The sequence below is a fragment of the Seriola lalandi genome, unplaced genomic scaffold (assembly GCF_002814215.2).
Source record: "Seriola lalandi dorsalis isolate HSWRI2012SDOR001 ecotype SW California unplaced genomic scaffold, Sedor1 jcf7180002054971, whole genome shotgun sequence".
Lineage (NCBI taxonomy): Eukaryota > Metazoa > Chordata > Actinopteri > Carangiformes > Carangidae > Seriola > Seriola lalandi.
In genome coordinates this window covers 681,739-709,051 of record NW_019525522.1, presented here as the reverse complement: position 1 = coordinate 709,051, position 27,313 = coordinate 681,739, and the positions used below count along the sequence as shown (strand labels likewise).

The 27,313-nt window shown below is 41.0% G+C and overlaps 1 protein-coding gene across 3 annotated transcripts in view; it reads left to right on the top strand.

Moving 5' to 3' along the window:
- The first annotated feature begins 986 nt into the window (after positions 1-986).
- Positions 987-27,313, top strand: part of psd2 (pleckstrin and Sec7 domain containing 2) — a 37,954-nt gene continuing 11,627 nt past the window's right edge. For all 3 annotated transcript variants that reach the window (XM_023395966.2, XM_023395965.2, XM_087170972.1), the window contains exons 1-3: positions 987-1,625; positions 10,884-11,452; positions 12,606-13,376. In XM_023395966.2, the coding sequence (XP_023251734.1) occupies positions 10,968-11,452; positions 12,606-13,376 (1,256 nt within the window). In that variant the 5' untranslated portion in view covers positions 987-1,625; positions 10,884-10,967. The remainder of the gene's footprint in view (positions 1,626-10,883; positions 11,453-12,605; positions 13,377-27,313) is intronic.

Sequence of the window (27,313 nt, the reverse complement as noted above, 5' to 3'; positions counted from 1 at the left end):
CCATCTTCGGTAAAAAAAATCAGACACCTGATCAATTCCTTGACAGAGAGGCGAGTAAGCAGACAAATATATTGTATATTTGAATAGGCAAACAATAGCATGTACAGTCAAATCAGAGTTTTCCTAAAAATGTCAGCTAACCCTGAAAGCTCTTCATCTATGTTATCCAGCCTATTGTCCTCTTTACAGTGGTTTAATTAGAGGTATTTCTCTTTTGGATAGGCTGTAATTATAGTCCTGCCACAAAGGAGTATTGACAGTCTCCTTCAGAATGACTTGCACCTTTAGAAAAGTGGAACAGAGAAAAAGATCAGCAGAAAATACTGTCTTCTGTGGTCAGAGGATTCAATCTTCAATTGCTTACAAGTAAAGATACCCTCAAAAACACAGTTTGTTTTCTACAACAGTTACATTTAAGCATATTACTAGTTTTGCTATCCTAGCCAGCAGTAATTGCCTGTAAAAGTGGCGGAGCACCAGTATTAAAAGCTAACAGCAACCAGCAGGTCAAAGGTCAAGGCAATGTGCTATGATAAAATGTAGAATGACATAAAATGTAAGCCCCCAAATTTGAAACTGTTTCCATCATAATTGGCATCATATTTGTTACAGATTATGAGCATACACTTTATGTTCAGTATGTTTAACCTTTATTAGATTGAGCTGTTTCATCGAACAGTTAACTACCAGTCTATACAAGCAGAATATTGACTGTTTCATGGATCATGTTTTCCCTTGCACACATCAAATTCCTATCTAAACCAAACTGCAGCATGACCAATGCTCCATCCAGGATATGACAGCTGCAGGACTTTAGACTGCACTATTTGACTGTCTGTAAATAATCTGCATGCTGTGTTTTTCTGGTCAATCCCCAAACATTTCCCCTGAAAAGGCAAATTTCCAATGCTAGTAGCCTATGTGATGAAAAAAAAAGTGAACCCATGCTACAGGGACATGCCCCCCCCCTCCTCCCGTCTCCCTTTAACCTCAGTCTGGAACACACAGCTCAGTCTACATCAGCTCGTCTGATAAAGTTAAAGTTTAAGTGATTTTAATGATATTCTATTCAGTCATATCATTAGTGGTCAAAGAGGAGGAAGACTTCTGTCACCACCGCTGCCGGTGCTAATCTTCACTGCGGGCTACAGTGTCTGATATCAACAGGCCCTCGAGACACGTCCCGCTCACACCACGGGAGAGTGATGGTGCTCCCGAGCAGTCCGAGGAGCGGAATTACAATTTCTCAGCTGCCAGTCAAACACACCGAGGCTCCACGGAGAGGAGGAGACGGGGAGGACGCCTCCGTTCATCCCTCCATTCATCAAGCCGTTCAGTAATCGCTCTCCGCCGCCTGGACCTCCCGCGTGCCCCTACCAGCCTGCGCGGAGGCGCGAGACTACACCACGAGCTTCGTTCGGTCGGCGGCGGCGAACAACGGTCGCACGCGCATGCCGGTGAGAGGGGGGCAGCTGGGAAGGACGTTCAGCGTGGAGAGAAAAAAGAGCCCGTCTGTCAGTGTTATTCCCCGGTGTGGATGTAGAGAGTGTGAGGGGGCGAGAGGACCACCACCACCACCACCGCAGAACTCTCCTTTTCAGCCCCTGACTGGATGCATTTTACTGGTGAGTGAAGAAACGTACGTTCATTTATAGCGCACACGTTTAAAGTGTTACCAATTTAAGCTAGAAGGGCTGCGTTAGCGCCGAAAAACCTCCGTTTAACCGGCAGTTATAACGAAGCCCATGCTGAGATATCATGTATTTTAGTTTATTAGCGAGATGAGCAGAAGCATTTCTCATGTTGGCTGCGTTCAGGTTTCGCGTCCTGTTTTCCTGCTAATCTGTCACCAGAAAATGCTCACACAGCCTGCAGCCTACTCGCACCGGCAGGCTTTAGGACAGCAGTGTTTGTGGAGCTAATATAGGCTGAAAGATATGCACCGTGCGGGCCGTGGGATTTTATGGAGGTGTGTGTATGTGTGTGTGTGTGTGTGTGTGTGTGTGTGTCTGTGTGTGTCTGTGTGTTTTCAATCTTTCTGTCCCCTGAGAAGAGGAAGAGAAAAGCGGTTCCTTTCCGCTTTTAGGAGGACAAGTCGATCTTGAAACGCGACCAAGGTCTATTTTGGAGGAAAAGAAAGACACCGGCCTCAATTGAGCTTGAACCGTGTCTCCCAGCCATCCTGTTGTCATGGTTACTGGCTCGAGGAGGCTGGGAGAACATGGCTGTCTCGCGCTGTGCTCTCTCACCCCCCCCCTCTCATTCTCTCTTTCACACACACACACACACACACACACACACACACACACACACACACACACACACACACACACTAGGAGAGAGACAGGGAGATAGAGACAATAAGCCTTGTCTATCTACTGTTTGTTTATGTCTTTCTAAGTGTATTGAGAGACACTTCGGAAAGGGAGCGAGCACATAGTAACCTTTTCAAGGGTATACTGTGCACATTTGAAAGCAAAAATAATTCCGTAAATGCCTAGGAATTACTTACTGATAACACATACCTTAAAGAAGATCCCAGCATGTTTTACCACACACACAATCTAAGCCGTTATGTACACCTATCTTATAGAAGTATAGTGATTTTTCAGCAGTGAAAGACCGAGCCGGGCCAAGACCTTGCTTCTTCATGATGTGGGTGGCTTCTTTAAAACAGGTGTTTGATAGCAGCTTATTTTTCATCCTCCAAGCAAAGTCGTTATTATCTTAATTATAGACATTTACATGTCTAGTCTAGAGCCATTGTAATTCATTCCCCCAATACAACCGTGGGCTCTCCCAGGCAAAAGTGCAACTCTCCTCCAATATAATCAACTTGAACTCAAGGTGTCAGACATCCAGACACACCAGCAGCAGCTCCAGACCAAACTATCTCTTTCTCTTCTTCTTACTCTCTCTTGTTGACTTACTCTTTTTTTTCATCCTTCTAGTGACTTTATTAACAGCATTGTTGATGTAGAACGACAACACCAAAACCATTTAGGCATAGCATTTTTAAAATCCATCATAAACCATTTTGCACATTCAAATTATGTTGAGAAAATATATTATTTTGATTACAAACATGTGAAATATGTAATTTATATTTAAAAATGAATATAACATGCAGAAATAGGCTATAACTTCAGATGCCAGAAACGATATGCTATGTTTGTCTGCGTGGGTAATAATGTCTGACTTTGCATGACAAAACGAAAGTGCCCATGGAAATAGCCCAAAACAGGATAAATCACCACATTAATGTGAGCATGTATTTAGATATAAGCGTTTAGAGTGACAAAATGAGAGTGGACGGTTGACCTTGACAGCATAGAAGTGACATATTGGGGTGATTTGGTGGAGCTGGCTGACTGTTACGCTCCAGTAGGCTGGTGTGGCTAGTCGGAGGCTCTGTGGTCATGCTGGTGTGACTTGTAGACCGGCAGGCTAAGCTAGGAAAACACCCTGGACTTCTTCCAAGTCCATATTTTCCTGCTTTCCTGTCCCAGGCTAACAACCAGGAAATGATTCTTCTTCCTCTCTGTCTGCATCTGTGCTTGTAACACAACAGCATTTTTGAAAGGTGACTCTATATCTGCACTGTGTGTGTGTGTGTGTGTGTGTGTGAGTGTGAGTGTGTGTGTGTGTGTGTGTGTGTGTGTGTGTGTGTGTGTATGGGCTGCAGTGCCAGTGCTGCGCCCAGCCAGCATATTATGAACAGGGTCAGTAGGTCATTTATAGTATGAGACTGCAGTGTCTCTCTGACAGACAAAAGAGTGGAGGAGGGATGAGGAGATAAGGTTTTCCTTCTGTGTCCTTAGTATGCAGATTTGATTACCAGTGTTCAGCTCATAGCTTCATAGATTAATTTTGATTACTAATTAGCTGTTTATGAAAATTATCTCGAATGCTGTCCTGCTGGTCTTAGAGGTGTTTATTATTTTATATTTGGTGAAGTGAAATGTATATTTGTTGTGTTTCATCTCTGTCTCTCTTTTTCTCCTGTCTTTGCCTCTAGATTTTGTAATGAAATTTAATTAGTCCAAAATAAACAAATTAATATATGTAATGATTTAATAATTTACATTTTTGAATAGGAGGTAATCAACTCCATGTCAATGATTGCAGTGAAGCACCAACACGTTGTCCTTCACACCACTTGGCAATACTGTGGCGGTGCCTTTCAGTAAGAAACTCTCATGGTGGCAGTCAGCGCAAACAAAAGAGCTGCACAAATGTTTCTGTTTAAAATGAATGTGGGCAGCACTACAAATGTAATGAGGTCAGACAAGTTAAAAGTGGTCAATTGGCTGCCTGTTCCACCACTTAAACCCAGTGAAAGATGGTGCAGTGATGCCCAACACAAGTGTCTGCAGGCAGAGGAGTGTTTTCAACTGATAGATAGATAGATAGATAGATAGATAGATAGATAGAGATTAAGGATTAAGGGATTTAGGCCTTATAGAGTAGAACATGAGTTTCTTTAATATAATGTTAAGGCTGTAATTTAATCACTTCATATTGCAATATTGCAAGTAATATTATATTGTTTCAGAAAACCTGCAACCTGATTTTCTTCCTCACTGTGTAGCTCTGTCATTTGTTAAACTCTCAGGGAATCCTGGGTAATCCTCTCCACTGCACCATTTTACATTCAGTCACTGCCAATAACATCTGGCCATGGTGCAACTCCACCTTAACAGGACAGGCGTTAAGTGCCCCACTTAAAGGCACAAAAGTAAACTTTTACTCATGAAGTTCATTTTCATCTGGAGTATTATTCAGCCTGTGAAACAGCTGTATAATGTCTGCTGTGATTCTGGAGGAGCTGTGTTAAGTCTGAGAAAATAACCCCAATGATGTCATGATTGGAGACTGGTCAAAAAACCTGCATCACAAGCTGAAGCTATGAAACTTTAAAACTGGCAGGTAGGGTCTGATTCTGCTGAATGTTGACAGAATGGGAAGAACAGGAAAACCTCCTGTTTTGACTGGGAGAGTTCATGCTAGGCTTAAGCAATCGTACAAATATATTGGCTATCTGTGATGGCCTGAGTCCATTGCTGTTTAGTTTTTTTTGGGGTGATTTTGGGCTGATGAAGTGGAGATTGTCCAGTGGCAGTTGAGGGGGACTCTGCTCTCTGATAGTGTTGCATAAACAGCAGGATTAAGGCTGAACAATATGCAAAAAAACATATATTGACATATATTGCGTCATAATTTCAGTTTGAAGGATCATTTTTGCATTTTCACTGAAAGAAATTTAGAAATGATGATGATGTGAGTTTTTGCTGGGGCTTATACTAAACGCACATGATCATTTACATCTGGAGAACATGATTTATTGGCCAGGGCCTCTCTGTAGCACCACAATGCTTCAGTATGTTGTGACGCATTTTACCTTCAATTTTACCTGCAATTTTGATTTTGCACTTTTGTGTTTGCAAATGCTGGTGCAAATTGGTAGTGTTAGAATCATCTGCTGGTACTACATCTCCTTTGGCTTGCCGATCGCATGTGGTTTACAAACAAAATAATCCCAAATAGGTGATTTTGTATTTTTTGTTGCAACAAGCTCTTCCATGATTGCATTTGATGAAAATGGCGTCTGGGGAGTGGGGAATCCCTTGCTCCCTGCGCATACGCCCGCAGCACACACACACTTGCACGAATAAATCAGCAGTTGCTGGCTGTTGGACTGACGGTGGCATTTTAACATATAACACAGCATTTTAACATATCACCCAAGCCTGTTTCAACTCCACTGCTAGTTTTGTTGTTATATCATATTAATAGTCTAAATTGTTACATATTTGGAGCAGTTTGTGAAACCAAAAACAAACTAACAGTGTATACCTCCCTTTAAATTAGCTGAACCAAGTGATACAGATATAGCTGTCACCAATTCTTGATATCTCAGAATCAGAATTACAACTAGGATGCTGACATGAATGTCTTTTCCAACTTGGCTGCTCCATATTATCTTCCAAGTGAATATACAACTCAGTTTTATTATGGGAAATGTAGGAGCCAGCATTTTTTAAGCTCACCAGGGACAAGAAGTCAGGATATCTTGGCTTTTTAAATTGCTGAAGTAACCATTTAAATGTCTGACAGAGCAAACTTACTTGTTTAGCTGCATTTAATACTTCAAGTCACATAATTTCAAGCGGAATCATACTGATCTGAAGCAGCTGGGTATTCCAGTTAGACCTGCTCGCTCTGAAGAAGTGTTTTCCCTTGTTTTTGAAGCTTTCAGTCTGATTACCTCAGTTGTGTTTCTTCGGCATCTCTGCTGCCTATAAAGACCAGTCAGGCTTATCGCTGGAGACTCCCAGTGGACTGCGGCTCTGTGTCTCAGGGATCAATAAATTACACCATAGTGTGTGTCTTTGCAGTGTGTGTGTGTTTGTGTGTGTGTGTGTGTCTGAGTTAGACAGAGAGACAGGCAGAAAGATAAAGACAGATATAAAAGGCACAAGAGACAGAGAAGAGATATTTAATGGCGACTTGGCCTTTTATCCAACGTCATCCTCACTGGATTGGTGGTTTATATGCCAGGGTGGGCATGATTTTGGATATGTGTTTGTGTGTGTGTGTGTGTGTATGTGTGTGTGTGTGTGTGTGTGTGTGTGTGTGTGTGTGTGTGTGTGTGTGTGTGCGTGTTGTTCACATGATTGGCAGATGGTCTGATCGCAATTAAAGGAAATTGATAAGGCTTAAGAGCCTCAGTGTTCAGCTGACAGAAGTAGAATGCAATAAGTCTCTTCTGGTAGCCATTGTATACATACAGACACAAAGACTCTCACACACACACAAACACACACACACACACACCACACACCCTATCCTTATCACTGGCTGTGTTTCCTCCATCCATCCATGTGGTGTGTCTGAACACATCTGCTCTTTCTCCTCAGCAGTCAGATTCGCAGTGCTGCTCACAGTCACAGACACTTTTTTCTGCTGGCGAAGACCCATTTACCTCAGTTACTGCAAAATGAGAGGCTGAGAAAGAGAAGAGAGAGAGCACATAGTGAGTTAGACTGTGAGATAGCAGAAAACATAATGTAGAACAGATGAAGAGGAAAGAGTGGGAGAAAAACAGGACACTGGAGACAGAGAGAGGGAGAGAGAGCATTCCCACTTTTCGTGTTTGGTTTCATAACTGTTCACTGTTTCCATTTATGGAGATGTGTCACTGTGTTTGTGTGTGTGTGTGTGTGTGCGTGTGTGTATGTGTATTCGCCTGCGTGTTAATATGTGCAAATGCATCTTTGTGTAATTGCATAAATGGATGCAAATTGTGCTTGTTTGCATATGCCTGATACATGTGCGTGAATACGAGCTGCCATACACTCAGGTGGGACTGTGCTTCAAATATTCAGTACCTGAGTTTGGGATTATTTGAGATTATTCTAATGACTGAATGATTCATGCATAAACATCATTCAGATTTAATACCAGTTCCTGAATTGCACCTTTCTTTGTGTGTCATCATGCGGTTAATAAATCATATGTGATCCGTTCTGTGAGGTGCCATATGACTGATGTTTCTGCAGATGGAATACACTGAAACAAAATGCCTAGAGACTAATAGATAAAGGCAACGATTCCCAGACTCAGCCAATCACAGATCGTGTTTTCAGAAAGAATTTATTGAGGGATCAGTCAGAGCTTCCTTTGAGATCTTTTGAACAGCAGTCATAGTGAGGAGAATTAGAGGCACAAGCGCTTATGTGCTGTGTTTTTAAAACTTGTATTTCAGTGTGTGAAGAACAGTGACTGAAAACATATTTCACTTATTCAGCCAAGTTGTTTGCTGCCTTATTCTTGACTTTGTTGTGGTTGGTTTAAACAGTCATTTTCCCACAGGTACTGAGGTTGAGATCTCAACAGTACCATTGCATCTGGGTGACAACATAGTCCTAAAAATGGGAGAGGTCTACTGTAATTAGGAGACAAGCTTGAAATAAGGAGGCAATTTGTCTGACTTTTTGAGTTCTGCATAATTTGCATCATCCTTCTTCAGCTCTGATGAAACATTTAGTGGGCCTGTGGTGTCCTCGTGCTCAGGGGCTCAGCCAAAGCACTTACAACATCATAGATACAAATTTGGCTCACATCCTATCTTGCCACAAATCTTTCCCCTCTTCACCATGATCCCATTTTTTCTACACACTCTGATATCTAAATACTGCAGAAATGCTAGAAATTTCCCCCGAGAAACCGCAGAGTTTTGTTGGCAGGATTCAAGATGTTCATTTCAGCCTAACTAGGTCCTTACCTGCATCTGCATGGCATCAGAAAACCCTTGAATCCCAGTAAATATTTTACTGCAGTTGTGCTCTAGAGTCCCCTGCTGCGGATGATTCAGCAGAGCAGAAATCTGGTGTGTCTGAGGACACTGTTTGGATCCAGCAGACAGGGCTGCTTCCTTGCTGCACAAAGGCAGAATCCAAGACACGTACCCGAGTGACGCAGAGATCTGTCTTATAAAATGTGCTTCATTACTGCACATTTCATTTTAGTTTAACTGATGACATTGAAATTAACTGTAATAATACCTACACACATGCACATTGTATTTACCTGGAGTATTGAAGAATTTTTCAAGTGTTCATAATCAACAGATGGAATTGTGTCCTGACATTGAACCATTATCCTGTACAGTTATGTAATAAAAAAGTCAGTTGTGACAAAGGAAATATGTAACGATAAAGCTGGTTATAATTCAAAATGATTGTTTATAAACCACCAGTAACATTTTTTTGCCCAAATTGTTAGTCAGTGATTAGTTAACTGTTTAAGTTTTCGCTTAAGGTATGTGATGAGTTTTGTGTGATGTAATGCATAACAGAGAAGGGATGTCATGATACCAGAAATTTGGTAGTCAGTTCCAATACCAATGAAATTCCTCGATTCCCAATAATAAATATGATAGCACTGCACACGCAGTATAACATACATGCACGTGTGCGTACGCAAACACACACACTTGCACACACCACCATGTAGGCAGTGTGCAAGCAGTAACAAAGTTAGTGTTAAAGTGACAAACACATGGTGCAAAAATACTAAAAGCCTTGTTTGGATATGTTAGATTTTGACAGCCTGAACAGTGATGACGTTCGTCTACTAAGTTTACATTGTGTGTGCAGCATTGCTACAACAGATGCCAGGTGTCACAATTCACAAACAATAACAGTAACATTTCAGCACATGAACATGTTGACAACAAGTTTGAGGTGTTTTCTCCATTCATGGAAATGTTCTGTGGCACTGTTTGCTGACTGGCTTTTGGTCGTCTATAACCTATCCCTGATGTTCTGCGTCAAATACAAAACATCTTCATACACCAGTCTTGCCATGTTTTTTTTTCACTGCGCCGTCTTCTTCTTTTAATGCATCTAACGTTTGTAGGGTCTAGAGCTTTTGAACATCACACAATCTTTCTCAGCAGATCATGTTTGCCCAGTTTTCATAGATGTTAAATTTCCATTTTTTTGAGCAGTATAAGGACTACCATGTTGGTTTAAAAGATGAGATTAAAAGTTCACTCTTGGCCTTGAAGATTTTGTGACTCAATTGAAAGCACCAGAGCAGCTACTAATGGAGCTTGTGTTGAAATGTCTTGTTTTGCCAGCTGCTGTTCGAAAGAAGAAAAAAACATTAAATCTCAAGCAGTTGGAATATTTTCTATTTGATTTGACATCATATCTTCATGATAGTGATACATACCCGTGTATCATTATTAGTATAAGGACTGTGATTTCAACCATATCACCAAAACCATTGAATTGCCAATTAATATCTTTTGTTTACTGTTTATTCAAATAGTAGAAAAATTTTGAAAATGCCCAAGACAAATGTGTTTGACCAACAGTCCTGAACATATTCAGTTTACAATGATAGAAAGGGAGTAAATCCTCATATTTGAGCGGCTAGAATGAATCATTTTTATATTTAGCAGTTTTTCTTGAGAAAGACCAAAATGTCTAATCATTCATCAAAATTGTTGTTGAATTTTCTGTCAACAATTACACGGATAATCATTTCACACATGTCAAATTCTTCACATAGTTCTTCAGACTTTAGCTAGAAGAAGATTAATTTCACTTTTATCTTCAATAGAAAAATCTTATTTTTCAGAAAAAAGAATAATATATCAAAAGCCAGCATTAATTCACATATAAGTAGCTCTGCAGAGCCATAATTAAGGGCTGCTCATTAGCATTTGCCCTTGAGCCTCATAAAGGATAGAGGAAGACCCGTTGTACGAGGGTCTCGTCTGCTCAGCCAGCACTGCAAGTGAGAGTCACAGTAGACCATTTGGATACATGTTCACATCTCTGGTTACTATCTTACATTTAAACAAAGCACAGTCACAGCAGAGCTGGAAACAGATAGTTAGTTATTCAGCTGTGAAATCTCCACACAGACAGAGCGGATGAGCTAGCAGGATCATTTTGACAGGAATCTGTTGGGCTTTATTAAACAAATCTCTGTGTGTGTCTGCCTGCCTGTGTCTCTCTATTCCTCTGCTTTCTACTTTATCTACCTTTTCCTGCCCTCCTTTCAGAGGTGTTTTGGGATCATCTGGTGCAGAGGACAAAGTGTTCCAGACATCTCTCTCTCTCTGTAACACACACATATACACCTAGAAACACACTGTATTACAAACATATACACAGCTGTTCCTTTTTGAAGGTGACCTCTGTGACTCTCAAATTAAGACTAGAAATAATCAAATGACTGTATCAGTGTCTGCTATAGTTAATGCACTCATTTTATAACACTGCCTCTCCTCCTCATTTTGACCTGGTGCTTTGTCTTCATTTAATGCAAATTTTCTTCTCCCCTCTGTCTCTTTTTCTCTGTAGAGGGTCCTCCTCGGCTGCTGATCTGAAGATCTGGGCCTCATCCCTGGCCAGTGTGGACAACCTCCCCCCTCAGTGAAGAGCACCATGACCCAGGAGGGGCAGGCTCTGCCCTCTCCCACCCCACCTGAGAACCCAGTGGAGTCCAATATAAGCAGCACCACCACCGACCCGCCTACAGAGACCCATAACCAGGCGGAGCAGGACAAGCTGGGGGCCGGGGTGGCGGACGAGATAGAGGAGGGGAAACAACTGGAAGAGATCAAAGAGGGAGATGAGGAGGCACAGGGGGAAGGACAGGGGAGGGCAGAAGTAAAGGATGCAAGAGGAGAGCATGAGTTGAAAGAGGAGAGGGTAGATAGCAGTGGAGAGGAAGGTAAACAGACAGATGGAGGGGTGGAGGGAGAGATGGAAGGCACAAGAGGGGAAGGATGTATAAAAGTGGAGGTAAGCTCAACGGGGAAGGAGGGAACACAAGAGGCGGAGGAGATGAAAGAGGAAGAGGAGGGGAAGGAAAATGAAGAGATGCAACCATCTACAGAGGAAACAACTCACCCTCAACAAGCTGGGCGGTTAGTTCACTAAATCACCTTCACTGTTGCACTCTGTCAAGATATATATCGATGTTAGAGTGTGAAAATCTTGTGACTGCATCTTTTGACCTTTAAGTGTCAAAGCATAATATAAAATTAAAACCGCCAAGACTCTTTTACCCCTCAGATCATTACACATGAGTACCACATGAGCTGTTAATCAACAATTTATTAGATTTTATCTGGGCATAGAGATTGATACTCACACACATGAATACACACACAGCTTCCTTAAGGCTTGATTTTCATAGTAACCCAAGACCGTTTTTTGTGGTTGGGCCGACTGTGTTTATGTTTTCCACTGATATCACAATAGATGCCCACTTTTCCTTGCTGAATATTTTTAATGGCACATTTTTTCTCAGTGTGGTTCTCTGGTACATAATTAGTCTAATGTGCTTCACCAGCATTTGTCAAAATGAATGGGCAAAAAGCTGCAACAAAATGAGCTGAGAGGAAAACAAACAGAACAAAAATGGTCTAATTTTTAAAGAGTTGGAAGACCCAGTAACCAATTTTTTTAACCGCTTCAAAAAGACAGATAATTGTGTCTGTGTCTGTGTTCGTGCATTTTTTCTTTCTTTTCTTTTGGAGGTACAAACACATGTCTGTTAATTAGGTGTTTGCTAAATTTAGATTAGATAGAATATATAATAACAGAAGATACGAATGACCTGTTGGTAGTTCATTTATATTGTTTTTTGCACAGAAATATATTAACACACTGATACAAAAACACAGTTAACAAATATGTAAATGGGGCTGTTTTACATCTGTCTTTGATAAAAAGTAATTGTATGGGTTATTTCTGTCCATCAGCAGTGAACTCACAGCACTACAATAGATTCATATTCTCTTAAATAAAAGGGATGTGGAGGGGACATGAGCTTCCAGCTATTCACAAAGTAGCAAATTGGACGGTGCTTTTTCATCTTTCATCTTGCTTCAATTGTCAGTGTGGCCATTCAGGCTGAAATATTTTCCCATTGTGCATGTCCTGAATGTATGAAAAATTATTTCAGCAATGAATATCTTCTCTATATGAGCGCCAGTCTCAACAAAACAACTGCCATATGTTTAAGTCATATGCTAAATATAATTTCACACTCTCCCTTTCTTCCTGTCGATACAGACTGGCAAATGGCATAGGTGGGAATGAAGACGAGGATGAAGCTGGTGAGGAGGATGAAGGAGGAGATGGAGGGGGGACTCATACACACTTGGACACTTTCAGCTCTAACTTTGAGACGACTGTAGAGCAGGCTGATACAGAAGTGGAGGAAGAGGAGGAAGAGGTCCAGAAGGAGGGAGATGAGAGAGAAAACCAGGACAGTTTCAGCTCGGCATTCGAGCAGATTGTTGAGCAGGTTGGTGTTCAAGATGAAGAAGAGGAAGAAGAGGAGAGGGAGCTGGAGGAGGAGAGAGAGAGGGGTAGGGTAGACAACAAAGACGGCTTCAGCTCCACGTTCGAGCGTATCGTAGAGTCTGCCCTGCTGCGGGGTGGGACCTGCTACAGCAGCCTGGACTCTCTGGACGTGCTGTCACTCACAGACGAGACAGACAGCTGCGTCAGCTTTGAGGCACCACTGACACCGCTCATCCAACAGAGGGCACTCTTACAGGGTCCTGAACCTCTGGAGCTGGAGCTGGCAACTGTTCAGGAGCAAGAGGGGGCTGAGGCTGGACCAGACGCCCCAGGTGGTGATCTGAAAGCTGGGGAGAGCAATGTCCGTGGAGCTGGAGCTGCAGCTGGAGCAGGAGGAAGCCCATTGAGGACCACCATACCAGGGAGCAGGTCGGAGTTTGTGCTGAGCCAGCCTGGACGCTGGGCCATCCCGAATGGATACCATGCGGACACCCATGGAGCCATGGAGGGTTGTGGAGCCATGATCAACTCTGTCAGGTAGGGATGAAGCTAATTTTTAAGCCTCTACAGTACATTTAGGTTTTTCTTAATGTGTTTACAGCTTCCTTAAGTTTATTTGAAGGCATGAGTTTTTAGATGAATGGGACAATCCTGGTGGAAATTGGTGCAAATTGGTGCAGTTTATGTTCTTCCTTATAGCCCTTTATTCTGTTGGCTGGATTTGTTGGATGTTATCACTGTGTATTGCCGTCTCTCACAGTGTGCTTTTTGACAATACCACAAGCAGTTGAAAAAGTCCGAAATTTTCAGTCCCTTGGCCTTTAAAATATAACTCCATTTTCCAACTAGAGCCTGAAGGGACCAAAATAACATTTCAACAGTTGTATTGTGAGGCAACTAACAGGAGTTTGGTTATGAATTCAAGTCATATGGTAACAGGAGGTTTGAGCAACATACTGAAATTGATAATTTATTATCTGTTATTGTTATTGTACCTTAAGATACTTTTACTATTGTGAATCATGTTGCACATTTTTCTTTTCTTCTTCTTCTTTTCAAATTAGCAATACAAAGCAATTAGTCAGGTTTCTCATTCAAAACTCTAAATTAGATAGTTTTATTATGTACTCCGATGAACGTTATCTAGACAATTTGTCATGCAAATTTTTCACTCTTAGTTAAGCATCTTGATGTATTTTGATGTCAAAGACTTGGAAGTTGAGATCTTTATTCATTCTTCTGTGCTGTTTAATTAATTGCATCCAGATTGTGTTTCAAGCTTCAAGCTTTATACTTGAAACACAATGAATATAACTATGAATCCTTCTTTTAATCATGAAGGAACAATAACACTTATTCCCGCACCATGACTGAATGAGTGTAGAATAGACATGACACACTTTTTCTTAGATATTATATGAGTGTGTTTTTTTTAAACTGCTGTGGCATATTTGTTATAGTTTTTCTAAATGTGGCTAATTGTTTGGATTACTGATGACAGGTTCCAGTGTGTGTCCTGCTGCAGACGGCTATATAGATATCATAATGTCGCCTTGAAGTAAAAGGATTGTAATATGCTGTGACCTTGGCTTAACCAGCAGGTGGCGTGAACATGGTGAGACCCAGCTGTGAGCCTTGATACAGGAGGCAGGGTGGTTGGTTTGGGTGAAGGTGGTGGTCTGGTCATACAAAATTAAGTAATTTGTCCATACATGTAAACTCAGTTGTCAGACAAATGCTTGCCAGTCTAGCCAACCAACATGAAATGGTACACTGGTACAGGTTACACAAAAGCTAGGCTCATGTTACCTGGCTTAAAATCCTTCATATGTTTGGAAAAGGGAGAAGCAGTCATTGTACATGTTTGGATAGCTTTGTGCACTTCAGCGTGAACACTACATTTGCACAAGAGACTTAAACAGCAACAAGCAAACAGGCGAGCTTTTACATTTTTATGGAGTCAGTGGGACTGTTTAAGTTGGACTGTTGCATTTGAAATGGAACAACTCCTTTCTGTGTTGGTGGTGACTGAGAGCCTGGTAAACTCACACAGTGAGTTCATGAAGCAGACATGCAGATTGTCGCTGGGGTATTTACTTTCTTCAACCATTTTATTTAGCATTCTTGCACGGTAGGGAGATATAACCACAGTGGTGCCAAATTACAAAAGGTTTATGCATGAATGTAGGCCTTCTTTGAATGGAAACAGAATTTGAAGGAGTACTGTGTTGGTGTCATGTAGGAGATTAACACAAATTTATACAGCCGTATGGAAATAAGATACAGGGTTCGTGTCAGTGTAATGAATCACTTCAATGAACTGAACAGCAGGCGTATCGTCCACTTTGTTCAGATAGTCAGCTGATATTTAAGACAATGCTGAGATTTTACACTATGATCACTAACTCATTCACTCTATTCATCATTTGCACAGACCCCAAGGAATTGTGGGAATACAGCAACAGCTGACACTACTTTCTTACATTTAATTACCTTAATAGCACTAAAGAGGGTTGAAGAAGACAGCACTGAGCCACTGAAGGTTAAGGTGGTAACAGGAACCGTATGGGAAAAGCTATGTAACCTGAACTACAGCTATAGGTCTGCCTGGCCGGCCTGTGTTCACTCCCTGTGGCTTGTTCTCCAGCACTGCCCCCCTGCACAGTTTCTACAGTTACAAACCTACTGGAATGTCAAATAGATACTCAGACCTCCGACACGATCTGTTCAGATAACTGCTGGGATTTGTTCTCAGACTCCCCTGGTGTTTCCACAGCTCAGTACGAGTTATAAGGTGAATGGAGGATTTTGGATGTCGGCTTTCCTCTCTCCTCCCCCCCCCCCCCCCCCCAGACTACAGATGTTGTCCTTTAAGCACGGTCTTGCTTCCTGACCACCAGCGCCAAGCTGAATGAGCTATTGTTTATGTCATGACATCATCGTCTTCAGCTTTCCTCTGCCCAGCAGGGTCTTAGAGTGAATACGGGTGTGTGTGTGTAAGTGAGCGATTATTACTCTCTACTAGCCAGCTTGCCAGACATTTGAGCACTTAAATCTAAAGTGGATACATCTGCTAGTGAGACTTAAAGGGATAGTTGTAAGTTTTAAAGACACTTGCAGTATCTCAGTTCTCCATTTAACTTTAGTCTTTTAGGACATTAAAAGAGTGAGGTTACAAGCATTAACAATTCCAGTACAACTCAATGGAGGGAAAAGCCATTAATGTGAAAAAGCACAGTCAAAGTTTGTTTTGTTGTAATATTCTCTAGAGGTAGAGGGTATAATTTTTAAAAATTGCTTTTCAGACTCATAGCCAATAGTGAATAGACAGGCAATTATTTTTAAAATCCACATCTTAAAAGCTGTTTGTGATGCACAGCTTCTACAAAATGAGTGTGTGTCAAAGCAAAATGATTATTTATACAAGCTATAAAAACTGCCTACTATGCTGTTTTTTAACTGTACTAATCACATACATCATCTCATCCGTGTTAGCGTGTACATACATGTCCTTGTGTTACATCTCTTTTTCTCTCCTTCACTCTCTGTCACTCCATCTCTTTGTTGGCTCCATCTCATCTCCTGCCTCTACTCATTTCTCAAATATATCCATCTTATCCCACTCTATCTCATCTCGTGTTGCCCCCTTGACTGTCGTCCTCCTTTCTTCTTTGCATCACCTCCTCTTCCTCCTCCCCCTACACTGCTCTCCTGCTGGTGCCTCTTATCTTTCATTCCTCTCCTCTGCCTACCTCCATTCTTGCCAGTGGGTAGCCACAGAATTGGCACAGTTAGACACTCTAGCTCCTCAGGCGTCATGGACAACTAGTTTTTTTCATTGCAGGACAGAGCAGCTGCAAAGCAATGGATAAAAAATGGGGAAATAATCAGTCAGTCAATTTAGTTTTTGGGTCATTCTGGGAGTTTTTCTGTCAACCAAAATTTCTTTAATTATAAAGAATGTACAGATTTTCTTTTTTCTAAAATAGTGTCTTCATTTTGGTGCTAATATTTTTGTTGTTAGTGTTCGTTTCTGTAGTGTTTTTGCACTGCATTTCCCAGGTATCACTTGTTGGCTGTAGAGCCAGAGCTCCAGCTTAGCACAGTCATCATGCTAATATGCTCACAATGACAATGTTAACATGCTAATGTTTAAGAGATTGGATTTTTACCATTTTAACAATTTTAGCTCACCATGTTAGTATGCTAACATTTTCTAAGTACCTAAGTACTGCTTTGGAAGTATTTGGGCATAAATCAAACCTCTGGATAAAGTCAAATTTTGACAGCACTGGATGAAAAGTTTAGGGATCCCCAAGGTTATTACAATTCATACTGACTTGTTAGAAGCAAATCCATCCAATAGTTATTGAGATATTTCAATCTGGACTAAACTGAGGGCCACATTGCTTGTGTGGCTGAAGCCTGTGTTTGATGCCATTCTTTTATATACAGATGCATACGAGTCTATAAACAGAGACTCGCAGCTCTGACTTCGGCCAAATGGCGAGAGTGTTTGGTATTACTGGTGACATAACTGACAAAACAGTGGAAGAGACAGGGAGTAGTGTGTCTTTTCAGGAAAACATTGGCATGCAGCGTGGAGCAGTTGGATCACCATATGTGTCTCAAAATGCTGAAGAAACTGACACATGTCTAACAGGGATGCAACTGAAATAGTCTCCACATCTTCCTTCGGTTATAATTCTGATTAATATGAGCTTATTTTGTCAATTTTTTAAAATGTAAAAACAGTAGTAGTGCAGTGACAAAAAGAAACACCATCAATTTTCATCAAATCTAAATATTCTGATTGGTTCAGATGACTTTCAAACCTTGCATTAATGTTTTCTTACAGCCCTAGCGCATGCACAGTCTTCCCAAAAATCAGGCTTCAACTTTAATAACAGACAGAGCTTTGATGATGCCCTGGGAGGAAAGACGAAACCTAATCTTACCTCAGCCAAACTCTCCCTGTAGATCCTCTTCCCGCTACTTCTGATTATTATGACACCAGTGGATGAAGGACGTGAAGTAGGCAGCCAGCCACAGGGATAAAGAAAGCACTGGCAAGTACTGTAGATGCTGTAGAAATGCCATCTAACACATAGAAATAAGAGGTGAAGGTTTCCTTTCAAATAATCTGTGATGATGATGTAGTGCAAGACTGTTAGTCAGCAAACCTGCTGGTTAGTCCTCAGACATTTCAGTCTGTACATCATGTAGTCTGTCAGCCTGTCACTCAGTCAGTCAGGAAGTGTTTTAGATTAGACTGTCAGTCATATCTTCATTTAGTTAGTGAGTTCAACTGTCAGTTACTTTACATGAATTGTGTCTCTCTGTGCCCTGTGGGACTGCCATGGAGGGTGAGGCTTAACCTTAATCCATAGAAGCTGCTAAAACTGCTATGAAAACACACACTCTCTGTTGGTCAGTCTGTTTATCTGTCTGTCTAGCAGCTTACTACTGTACATAGCCAGCTAGATCTACCCAGTGGAGCCAACTAGTTGAATGCTGCTCATGTGATAATGTGACCTGTGGTGTATCCAGGTACACAAACGAGCACACACCGACATGTCACATCAAAGCACTAACTAATACTCAAAAGGCATCGTAAGGGAAATATACCATATGTGTGCATTTATGCATGCCTTTTACTCATGTTTACGTGTGCAGTATCTCTGGCTGCACATTTGCATGCATGCATGTGTTTCTATGTGTATCTGTGTGGGAAACATGCTGTGAGTGTATGTTCCTCCCTGCAGCTCGTGAGCCTAACAGATCTAAGCCCAAGCAGAGCAGATAAAAGCCAGGCGCAGTTGTTTCCATATCAGAGAAGCAGCTCTGCCTTGTGGACTAATCTCTTTCATATACACTGTCGAGTGCAGAAACGCACACACACAAAAAAAAAGACACACGGGCCAGCAGCATGCATGCGTAAACAAAAATGTGCATAACGCTCGTACATCCTAATGCTCACTCAGTGACACAGATATGGGAGCTCCTCATAACTATCTTTCACACTTTGGATCTTTCTCTCTTTCTGTTTCTCTCCCTCTCTCTCTCGCACACATAAACACACACACACACACACACACACACACACACACACACACACACACAGACAACAACACATACACATATCTTTCAGGATGTCACTTTGGGAATAAAATCCTGAGCGTGGTTCTATAACGCTGCTGAAACATCCCGCAGATTATCCTTTCCTGGCTCTCACTCAGGCAGTGATATGGACACACACACACACACACACACACACACACACACACACACACACACACACGCACACAGACACAGTCACCCACATAGACACACTTTTGCAACACAAGCAGTAATACATACAGATTCTCTTTTTCACCCTCTCACCACAGACACACACACTCCCACACACACTAACTGAATAATTTCAGCACTGACAGATTTATCCCTGTCTATTTATAGCTCGACTCTATGTTTTATGACACATCCCACTGTCTTACTGTACCAGTGACTGTTTTGGCTGAATGAGGTTCTTCTTACCGCAGGCTTCACTCCTCTGAGGCGTCAACACTTCCTGTATGTATGTTCAGCGGAAATCCAGCCAGACTCTGTAAAACATTTTTGACTGTGTCTTTTTGTACGAATCCGTAGCTGGTTTTAAGGCAGAAGTTGTTCTCTAGTTGTTGTCGGATGAAGCTGTTGTTGTGATCAGTGTTTCACCGAACACAATCCCACACCTGAACACAATTAGTCTCACCCAGCCGAAAGAGGTCACCATTGTCCATTGTCTGCTGTTGAGTAGGTGTTTTTTGGGTCTTGTACAGTATGTGTGTGTTTGTGTGTGCACGAAGGACACAGAGGAAACAAACCAGACCACAATATTGTGCCCAGCTCTGTCAAGAAGCTGATTACTTAGTGTTATCTGGTTAAAGGTAATAGCCTTATTACTGCTATAACAATAATGAAATTACATACAGTATATACTGGAGCTTTGGAAATTTGAAAAGTTACATTTTTACTTTTAATGTTACATTTGGTTTGAGTGTCTATTGTTGGATCAGTCTTTAACCTCCTAGGACCTGGCGTCCACATATGTGGACCTCACATTTTGGGTTCTCTAGACCACAATACTAACTTTTTCTCAACAAGGGCCTGGTGACCACATATGAGGATATTATACTGCCACTCAGTAATCGAAATTTAAAACTAATGTCCTCATATGTGGACATCATTTTTCTCAGGTCCCAATCAGCCTATATAGCAAAGAATAGAGCTCGGGTCTTAGGAGGATAATGATGTGATATTAGCCTTAGATATATTTGTTTTTATTTTCTCATGCAATTCAACATGTTACATCTTTTTTCTCGGCTTGGTTTTTAAAATCTTGAGACCAAGTTGAAAAGGGTTTTCTTGGATACAGAAAACTACAATGGCTAAATTCGCTAAATTAAATCCATGTGTGTTTTGTAGATCCATACATAAACAATTATCAATCAATAAGAGAATTAGCCATTGTTCTCCTGTTGAGCTCCTTGTAAGTGATCGAATTGAAACACTAATGGCAGTCTGTCACCCTTTCATTTGACTTTCAGTCAATTATAATAAATGAATTTCATAATTATCCATTACAGAGATTGAAAGAAGAACAATTCATCATTTGCGGGGTTTACAAATGCAGGAGTTTCATGATCACTGTGAAGGTGCAACAGAAAGTTTCACTGATCTTTGCATTATGGATGGACATAGGATTGTTGCTGTAATGAATTTCCATGTGAATTTTTTGTGAGTTGTGTGAGTTCTTTAGTTTCTAGTACACAGCAGAATGCACATCTGGATGACTGCCTCAACTACTTTTGACTCTACATTTGGCATTATGAAAGCATGGCGGACTTACAGAGAAGCACAAAATAAGGACTTATTTCGATAGGCTGCATATAGCATTTTTCTTGCGTATCCTCGTCTCGCTAACTGCCAAAACTGAATCAGTTTTTCCATGGCGTTGGCTGCTCTGAGAACATCACATCTGTGCTAGAACAGGTTTATAAATTCTGCAGTCTGAGAAAAAATTAGTCGTGTGTAAATGATAAATGTTATCCATGAGTCATGGCGGTAAACTGCTCAAAAAACTGATGTGTGACCATTGCTGAGCAGCGGACTCTTCGTCCAGAAAAGTGTTGTGGTCCCAGTTCTGACTGAAAATCTGTGGTGTTACTGTTGTTGAGGAAATTTAGTCATTGTTGTTGCCTGTTCCCAATAATCTGCAAACAGTGAAAGCACCAATGCAGGTCTGTGCAAATACCAATCAAACATTGTCTCTATTTTCATCTTCCACCACCAGATTTTGTACTTTTGAGCCTACAGCTGCCTCTCTCTCCTCTGCTTTTTCTATTGTTCTTCTTTCCACCAGACTAGAAAGAGGAAGGAGGAATTTGGATGCTGAGGTTAGCATGCAGAGATGTGTCAGTGTGTTTTAAAAAAAATCTTTTTGTATGTGTGTGCACCAAGGAGACATATTCCATCACACAGTGTGATACGATAACACTTTTCTTTTTCATTTTTCTGTCTGTGTACCCTTAAATTGCTGTGAATTACTTACACTGATGGAGAGAGAGTGACCTTTATTTATGCTTCTTTTTATTTATATATTGAACTATAACTGCACCATTTTAGTTCAAGAGATACTCATGTGAAGTCTTCATCTTGTATTGAAAATCCATTGTTTGGTCCACTGTTTTGGGGGGTTATAGGTAAGGTGGCTCTCCCCTGTCTTGTACCTGTGGTTCTGCAACAACATTGGAGGAATGTAACCACATGCAGGGACTACATACTGGAAAGCAGCCAACTTAGTGAACATCAAGAGTCTAAATACAGGACGTCCCGCTGATATTGAACCGATCTGCTGGCTCACTGTCCGTCACTTAAATGCAGAGGAAGTTGTGTTGGCCGGGGCACACAGGGCCATTGTAAAGCCACCACTAGGAACAGTGTAATTCATCAGGAAAAGTCCGTCCAGTCGTTGCTCCGCCCCCAACATCCTCTCCTCTGTGGAGCGTTCAGACAGCCAAGAAACTTCAAGGAAAAAACTCCAAACACACTCCTGCCTGTTGACACTATGGAGGAATAACCCAACTGTCTAACTGGTCTCTACTTGGCTGTGATTATATACGTCCTGACTTGCGCTTTGAAGAAATCAGATCTGGTTTGAAGTTAAATAACAAACCGGACCGATGCAGATTTTACCGACCACTGGATGATGAGGCGGTCGGACCGTAGCGCGCCTTTAACCGCTGTTTTTCTGAGACCCGAGAGACGATGTGGAAAGAGGAATATGATGTTCACTTCGACTTTTTACTGCATCTCCTGTAAGTTTAATGTTTCTTTAGACCAGAGATAGTTTGAAGCTTTTACGTCCAAATGGGTGGGAACACTAATGTTATGCTGCGTGGCAAAATGGAAATAGTGAGGTAGCTGTAGTGTAACTTTACCCTGAGGAAAGCCACTACAGCACTTCTATAATATTTCTGTGGCTACCGATCTATGGTGCTTAAGTCTGGATGAAAATAACTAACATTTATTTAAATTAAATCTTATTTCATATATCCCTTAAATGACTCAAAGTGCCTGCTAATCACTGCAGTGGATTTATCTTTATCAGGAGTTATAATTTAAAATTGCATGTAGCCTGCTAATAATTCCCATAGTTATTCTTCATAAGTCAGCCATCACTGCCTATAGTAAAATGTGACAGAGGTTAGGGCTGCAACTAATATTTATTTTCATGATCATTAAATCAGTTTTTTTTTTTTTTTTTGATTGATCTGTTCATCTGTGAGTTAATAAAATGTCAGAAAATACAGGCACTGCCCATCACAGGAGCTGAAGGAGATGTTTTCAAACTGCTCATGTCCAACCAACAGTCCAAAACCCAAAGGTATTTATAATAATATAAAATGGAGGAAAGTATAAAACAATCCTTAAATTTGAGAAGCTGGTCATATTTGGTTGACAAATGACTCAAAGGATTAATCAGTTATCAAAGTAATTCCTGATTAATTAATTTTGCGCCCTTAATCTATTAATAAGTTATTGTTTCAACTCTTATTGAGGTATTAAATTAGGATTTGTAGCAACCCAACTTAAAAGATACTTAATCTCTCTAAACTGTTTTCATAATTGACTTGTATTTTGAACTGTGACCAGCAGTTTTTGCAGGCGGTGTGACAGCAATGTACCGTACATGACTAACAAAAAAACAAAAAGGGTTTGATTCAGTGTTTGTTGACCCTCAGTTAATGGTTAAAGGTGATGCTATCATTACAAAGCTGGATAAATGTACATTAGAGTCAGTTTTTTGTAGCTGGATTAGTCCTTTTTTTTATTGCTTGTTTTACATTCATAACTTCAACATTGCAACAGTGTTTTTTTTTTTTTACAGAGATTATATCTACAAGCCCCAGCAGATAAGTTGACTGACAAACAAACACACAAAGAGCTCTTCTGTGTGTGTGTGCTTCTGAAAGTATGTCTACTGTACTTCAGTTAGCTACTGATCGGTGTGTACGAAAATGAAAGAAACATCTGTTAAATAACAGATTTTCATAATACAGTTAATCCCATAATTGTTGATTACCGTCATAAAGGATGCCACTATGACCCCCCCCTTCTCCCCACACACCATGCATGCAGACACACCTTGTAGGTGTGGGTGCTGAACAGCCAAAAAGATTAGCATGTGAGTCACTGGCATGCACCATCATGCTTCCTATCTCTGACACACTCGCACACACAGACAGAGTGGCGGTCACAGTGAATGAGTATGTGTGGCCTGGGGATACAGAATTGTGCTTTTAGTTAGACAAATACATTTACAGTGTGCCACTTGGCCCTCAGTAATGCCAAGTGTCTTGGCACAAAATGCCTGCACTAGATATCTGACACTTAAAATTGTGTCTCTGTCACTGGTGTGTGTTTGTGGGTTTGAGTGTGTGTGTGTTCTGTTATTGCCAGACAGCATTGCATTGGGGGAGCCCTGCATCATTTTAGCCTCATGACTGATATAAGCTTTGAATGATTTATGAGGTCTCTAAGTCTAGTGAATTAATATGGTCAGACAGGCAAAAGCAATTTCACTGGAAACACACGGCTAGATATTGTTTTGATGGGTTACTGCAGACTCGTTTTATTTTGTGGGAGTCCAAATACATGTGTGTTACTGTGTGTACAGGCAATTGTGTAAAATGTATATATTCCTATCCCTCAATTTTTATATTTTCAACCATGTCTGGGTTTTGAGGGGGATCCTGCGACTTTCCCGGAATAGGTAGGATATGTAGTCCATTGAGAACATTTTGGGTCGCCCGGGGGTCTCCTCCCTGGTGGACGTGTCCAGAATACCTCTGGAAGGAGCTGTACAGGAAGCATCTTAATCAGATCCCCAAACCACCTCAACTGGCTCCTTCCCCACACGAAAGACCAGTGGTTTTATTCCTTCCGGATATACAAACCCCCCACCCTGTCCCTAAGGATGAGTCCCTGCACACTGCGAATGAAACAGCTTTCACTCAACTGTATCTTCAGTCTCATTGTCATTCTTGGCAGCGATGCTCCGCCATGATAAAGTAGAGGACTTTGCGTGAGCCATCTCGTCACTGCTGAGGGGTTTATGTGTCCCTGTGACCCTTGGAACTGTGATGTTGGGGCCAGTAGCTCATTGTATGGTCTCCTATGGCAAATGGTTCCAAGGTCAGGGGCCAGATGAAGAGTAATACTAAGAGCTTAATGAATCAGCCGAAACAGGGAAGTGTAACTTTGCCTGGAGCCTTGCCTTTGGAGAGGTCAGCTGTGTGGTTTAGTGGATAGTCAGCCATTCAGCATGTGAATGCAGGAGACTGACTCCTGTCAATGGAAACCTGTTGTTCTTTGTGTTTTTGTGTATTTGCAGCTTTTGTTTTTTATGTAACTCTTTAATAGACAGCGTTAGGGTAGTCTACTATCATTCTTCTTCTTGTAGCACAGGACACTTGGCTTCCGCTGTATCCATGGTAACCAGCAAATCCCTTACAACAACAGTACGTAATGTATTGAATTTGTGAGGCTAATGCAATTGGGTTGATCAGATTATGCAAAAAACATCTGAATCATCTGGCGAGAACGCTGACGGTGCCGCACAGATGCACACACAGGCAGGAAATGGGGAAATTTAGACTGATGGAGTCAAATGAGCACAAACTTTCCTCAAAAATGAAACTGAAATAGTTTTTTGTTAATTTGGCAATAAGGACAAAAAATAGAGTGCAAGAAATGTGTGTTTCTACCAGTACTGGATATTATTAACTGTTTGGTTACATGATGTTTCTCTAGGGGCTGACTGCGATGAATGTGTTAGGAACACTGTAAGGCATTTTAATCAGACAATCAATGATCAATGAAGACTGAAAAGGTTGCTTGCTTCACAAGAAAGTGAAGTAACAAAAGAAACAACTTAATTTACAGTTGTAATCAAAAACAAACCATTTACACTGGGCATTTAAAGTCCAATAAAAAAAAAAAAGGCTAATTAACTTCCCACTGATTGACTCTGGTGTGTAGCAATTTGCAAAGTATACAGTGCAGTGCAGTACAGTGGACACAGCTCAATATCTTAATCAAACCTCCTCAGTAAGTCATAAATAAATAAGGAGGGCACTAATTAATACTCTGCATTGATTCTCTCTGCTCTGGTAATGACACTTTAACAGTTATGGGAGACTGTGTTTAGACGGTTCCTCAAACTTTGTCCTTTAGAGATAGCCTGCAGAGATGGCCGTACTTCTCTACATTGAAGGGCAACTTCATAATGTTTTAACATGAAGATTAGTTTACTTTTCTCGAGAGGTAACACTCAGCCAGTGGGCACAGTTGTGTAACACTTTGTGTGGCTCTGAACTTCACTGAGGAAACAGCCCTGTTGATGTCATCAGGGTTAAACTCAGATTGGTGTTTGTAAGTGTGTGCTACAAACTGTGCGGGCAGGATTTGACAGAGGGGCGTTTCCCAGGCTGGGAGGTTCTAATGAAAGATGGTAATGAGATGTATTATGGGAAATCCAGTGTGTATCCAGGGTTTTTTGTGTGACTAAAAAAGTCAGCTCATGTCAGCCTGTGCTGCTTCAATTTTGTCCATCTGTCTCTTTTTATTCCCCCAGCTTAATGATCCATTTTCTAAACCACTGGACTCCCACTTCAAGTCAGCATTATTCTCTCTCAGTAACACTGCAAGAGGATTGAAATTATTTTCTACAAAAGTGCTTTCAAATAAAATTGTATGGCAGCTAGTAGAAATATACTGTCGCCCATAAAGTTGGAATAATTTTGTTTTCAGACACAATCCTCTGTTTATTCCTATTTAAATGCATCAGCAATGACTTTTGACCAGGTGCAATGATTACATTATGTGTCCCAATTACCCAGGTGAAATGAAATGAATAACATCGTCACAATCATTTCATGGAAAAAGGAAAGAAATATTCCAACTTTATGAGCAACAGTGTATATTCAACCAGAAAAAGAGCATGGGTGGAAAACTAATGGTTTATATTTAAACTATTTTTAATGCATTTCAGCTTGAAACATTGGTATTTATTTTGAGAATGTTTACAGTGTCAAAGTGAGTTATTATAACTTCAAACAAAGTACAAAATGCTGCGTCTACCATTCATGCAGCCTTTACAAGCCCTTACTTGGTGATGGAAGCTGCATGTTCACTCTCGTGTCTTCAACTGTCTGGCAACTGATTTTATTTTTTAACTAACTATTCCTGCAGGGCTGATTGAGTACATTCAGTCATTTGGAGAAACACCCTGCTTCATACTCATTCAGACACACCCATTCACAGCTGGGATAGGCAATCTGGTGATAGACAATGAGCATGGGATGGACAGTATACTAGTTCTGTTGAAGGGTGGGTGCTTTGCTCAGGGCAAATTTATGGGAGTTGTTGAGGCTAGAAAGAGAGCATTACTTGTTCACTATCACGTCAGCAAGCTTAAAAATGAAAAGCTCACTTTTCTAACTAACTTCTCAGAGGCATTTGCCCAAAATAGTGGGAATGGAAAGGTAGTATGGAGCTATTAGTTTTTATATCACAGTACTTTAATTCAAATTATGTTGGAGGTTATCAGTCTGAGATTAGTGGAGCTTTTTAGAAGAGATTGGGGCAGGTGGAATTTGCTCCAGCATTATAATCGGCCTTCAGATTCACTGCATTAAAGTGGGACATTACAGTGAAAGTGGGTCAGTGTCAAAACAAGTCATTTAAACCTCATTTGACTTTTGTTTGTGTGTATGTGAACATATGTTTATGTGATTGAGTTTTATGCTCAGCAGTTCAGTTTCCTCTGTCTGGTTTTAAGTGAGTGGGCGTGTAACGACAGACATGTGTTCCATTCATTAACCTGGGCACCTGCTTGTGTCTCTTTGTATGTTTGTGTGTACATGTGC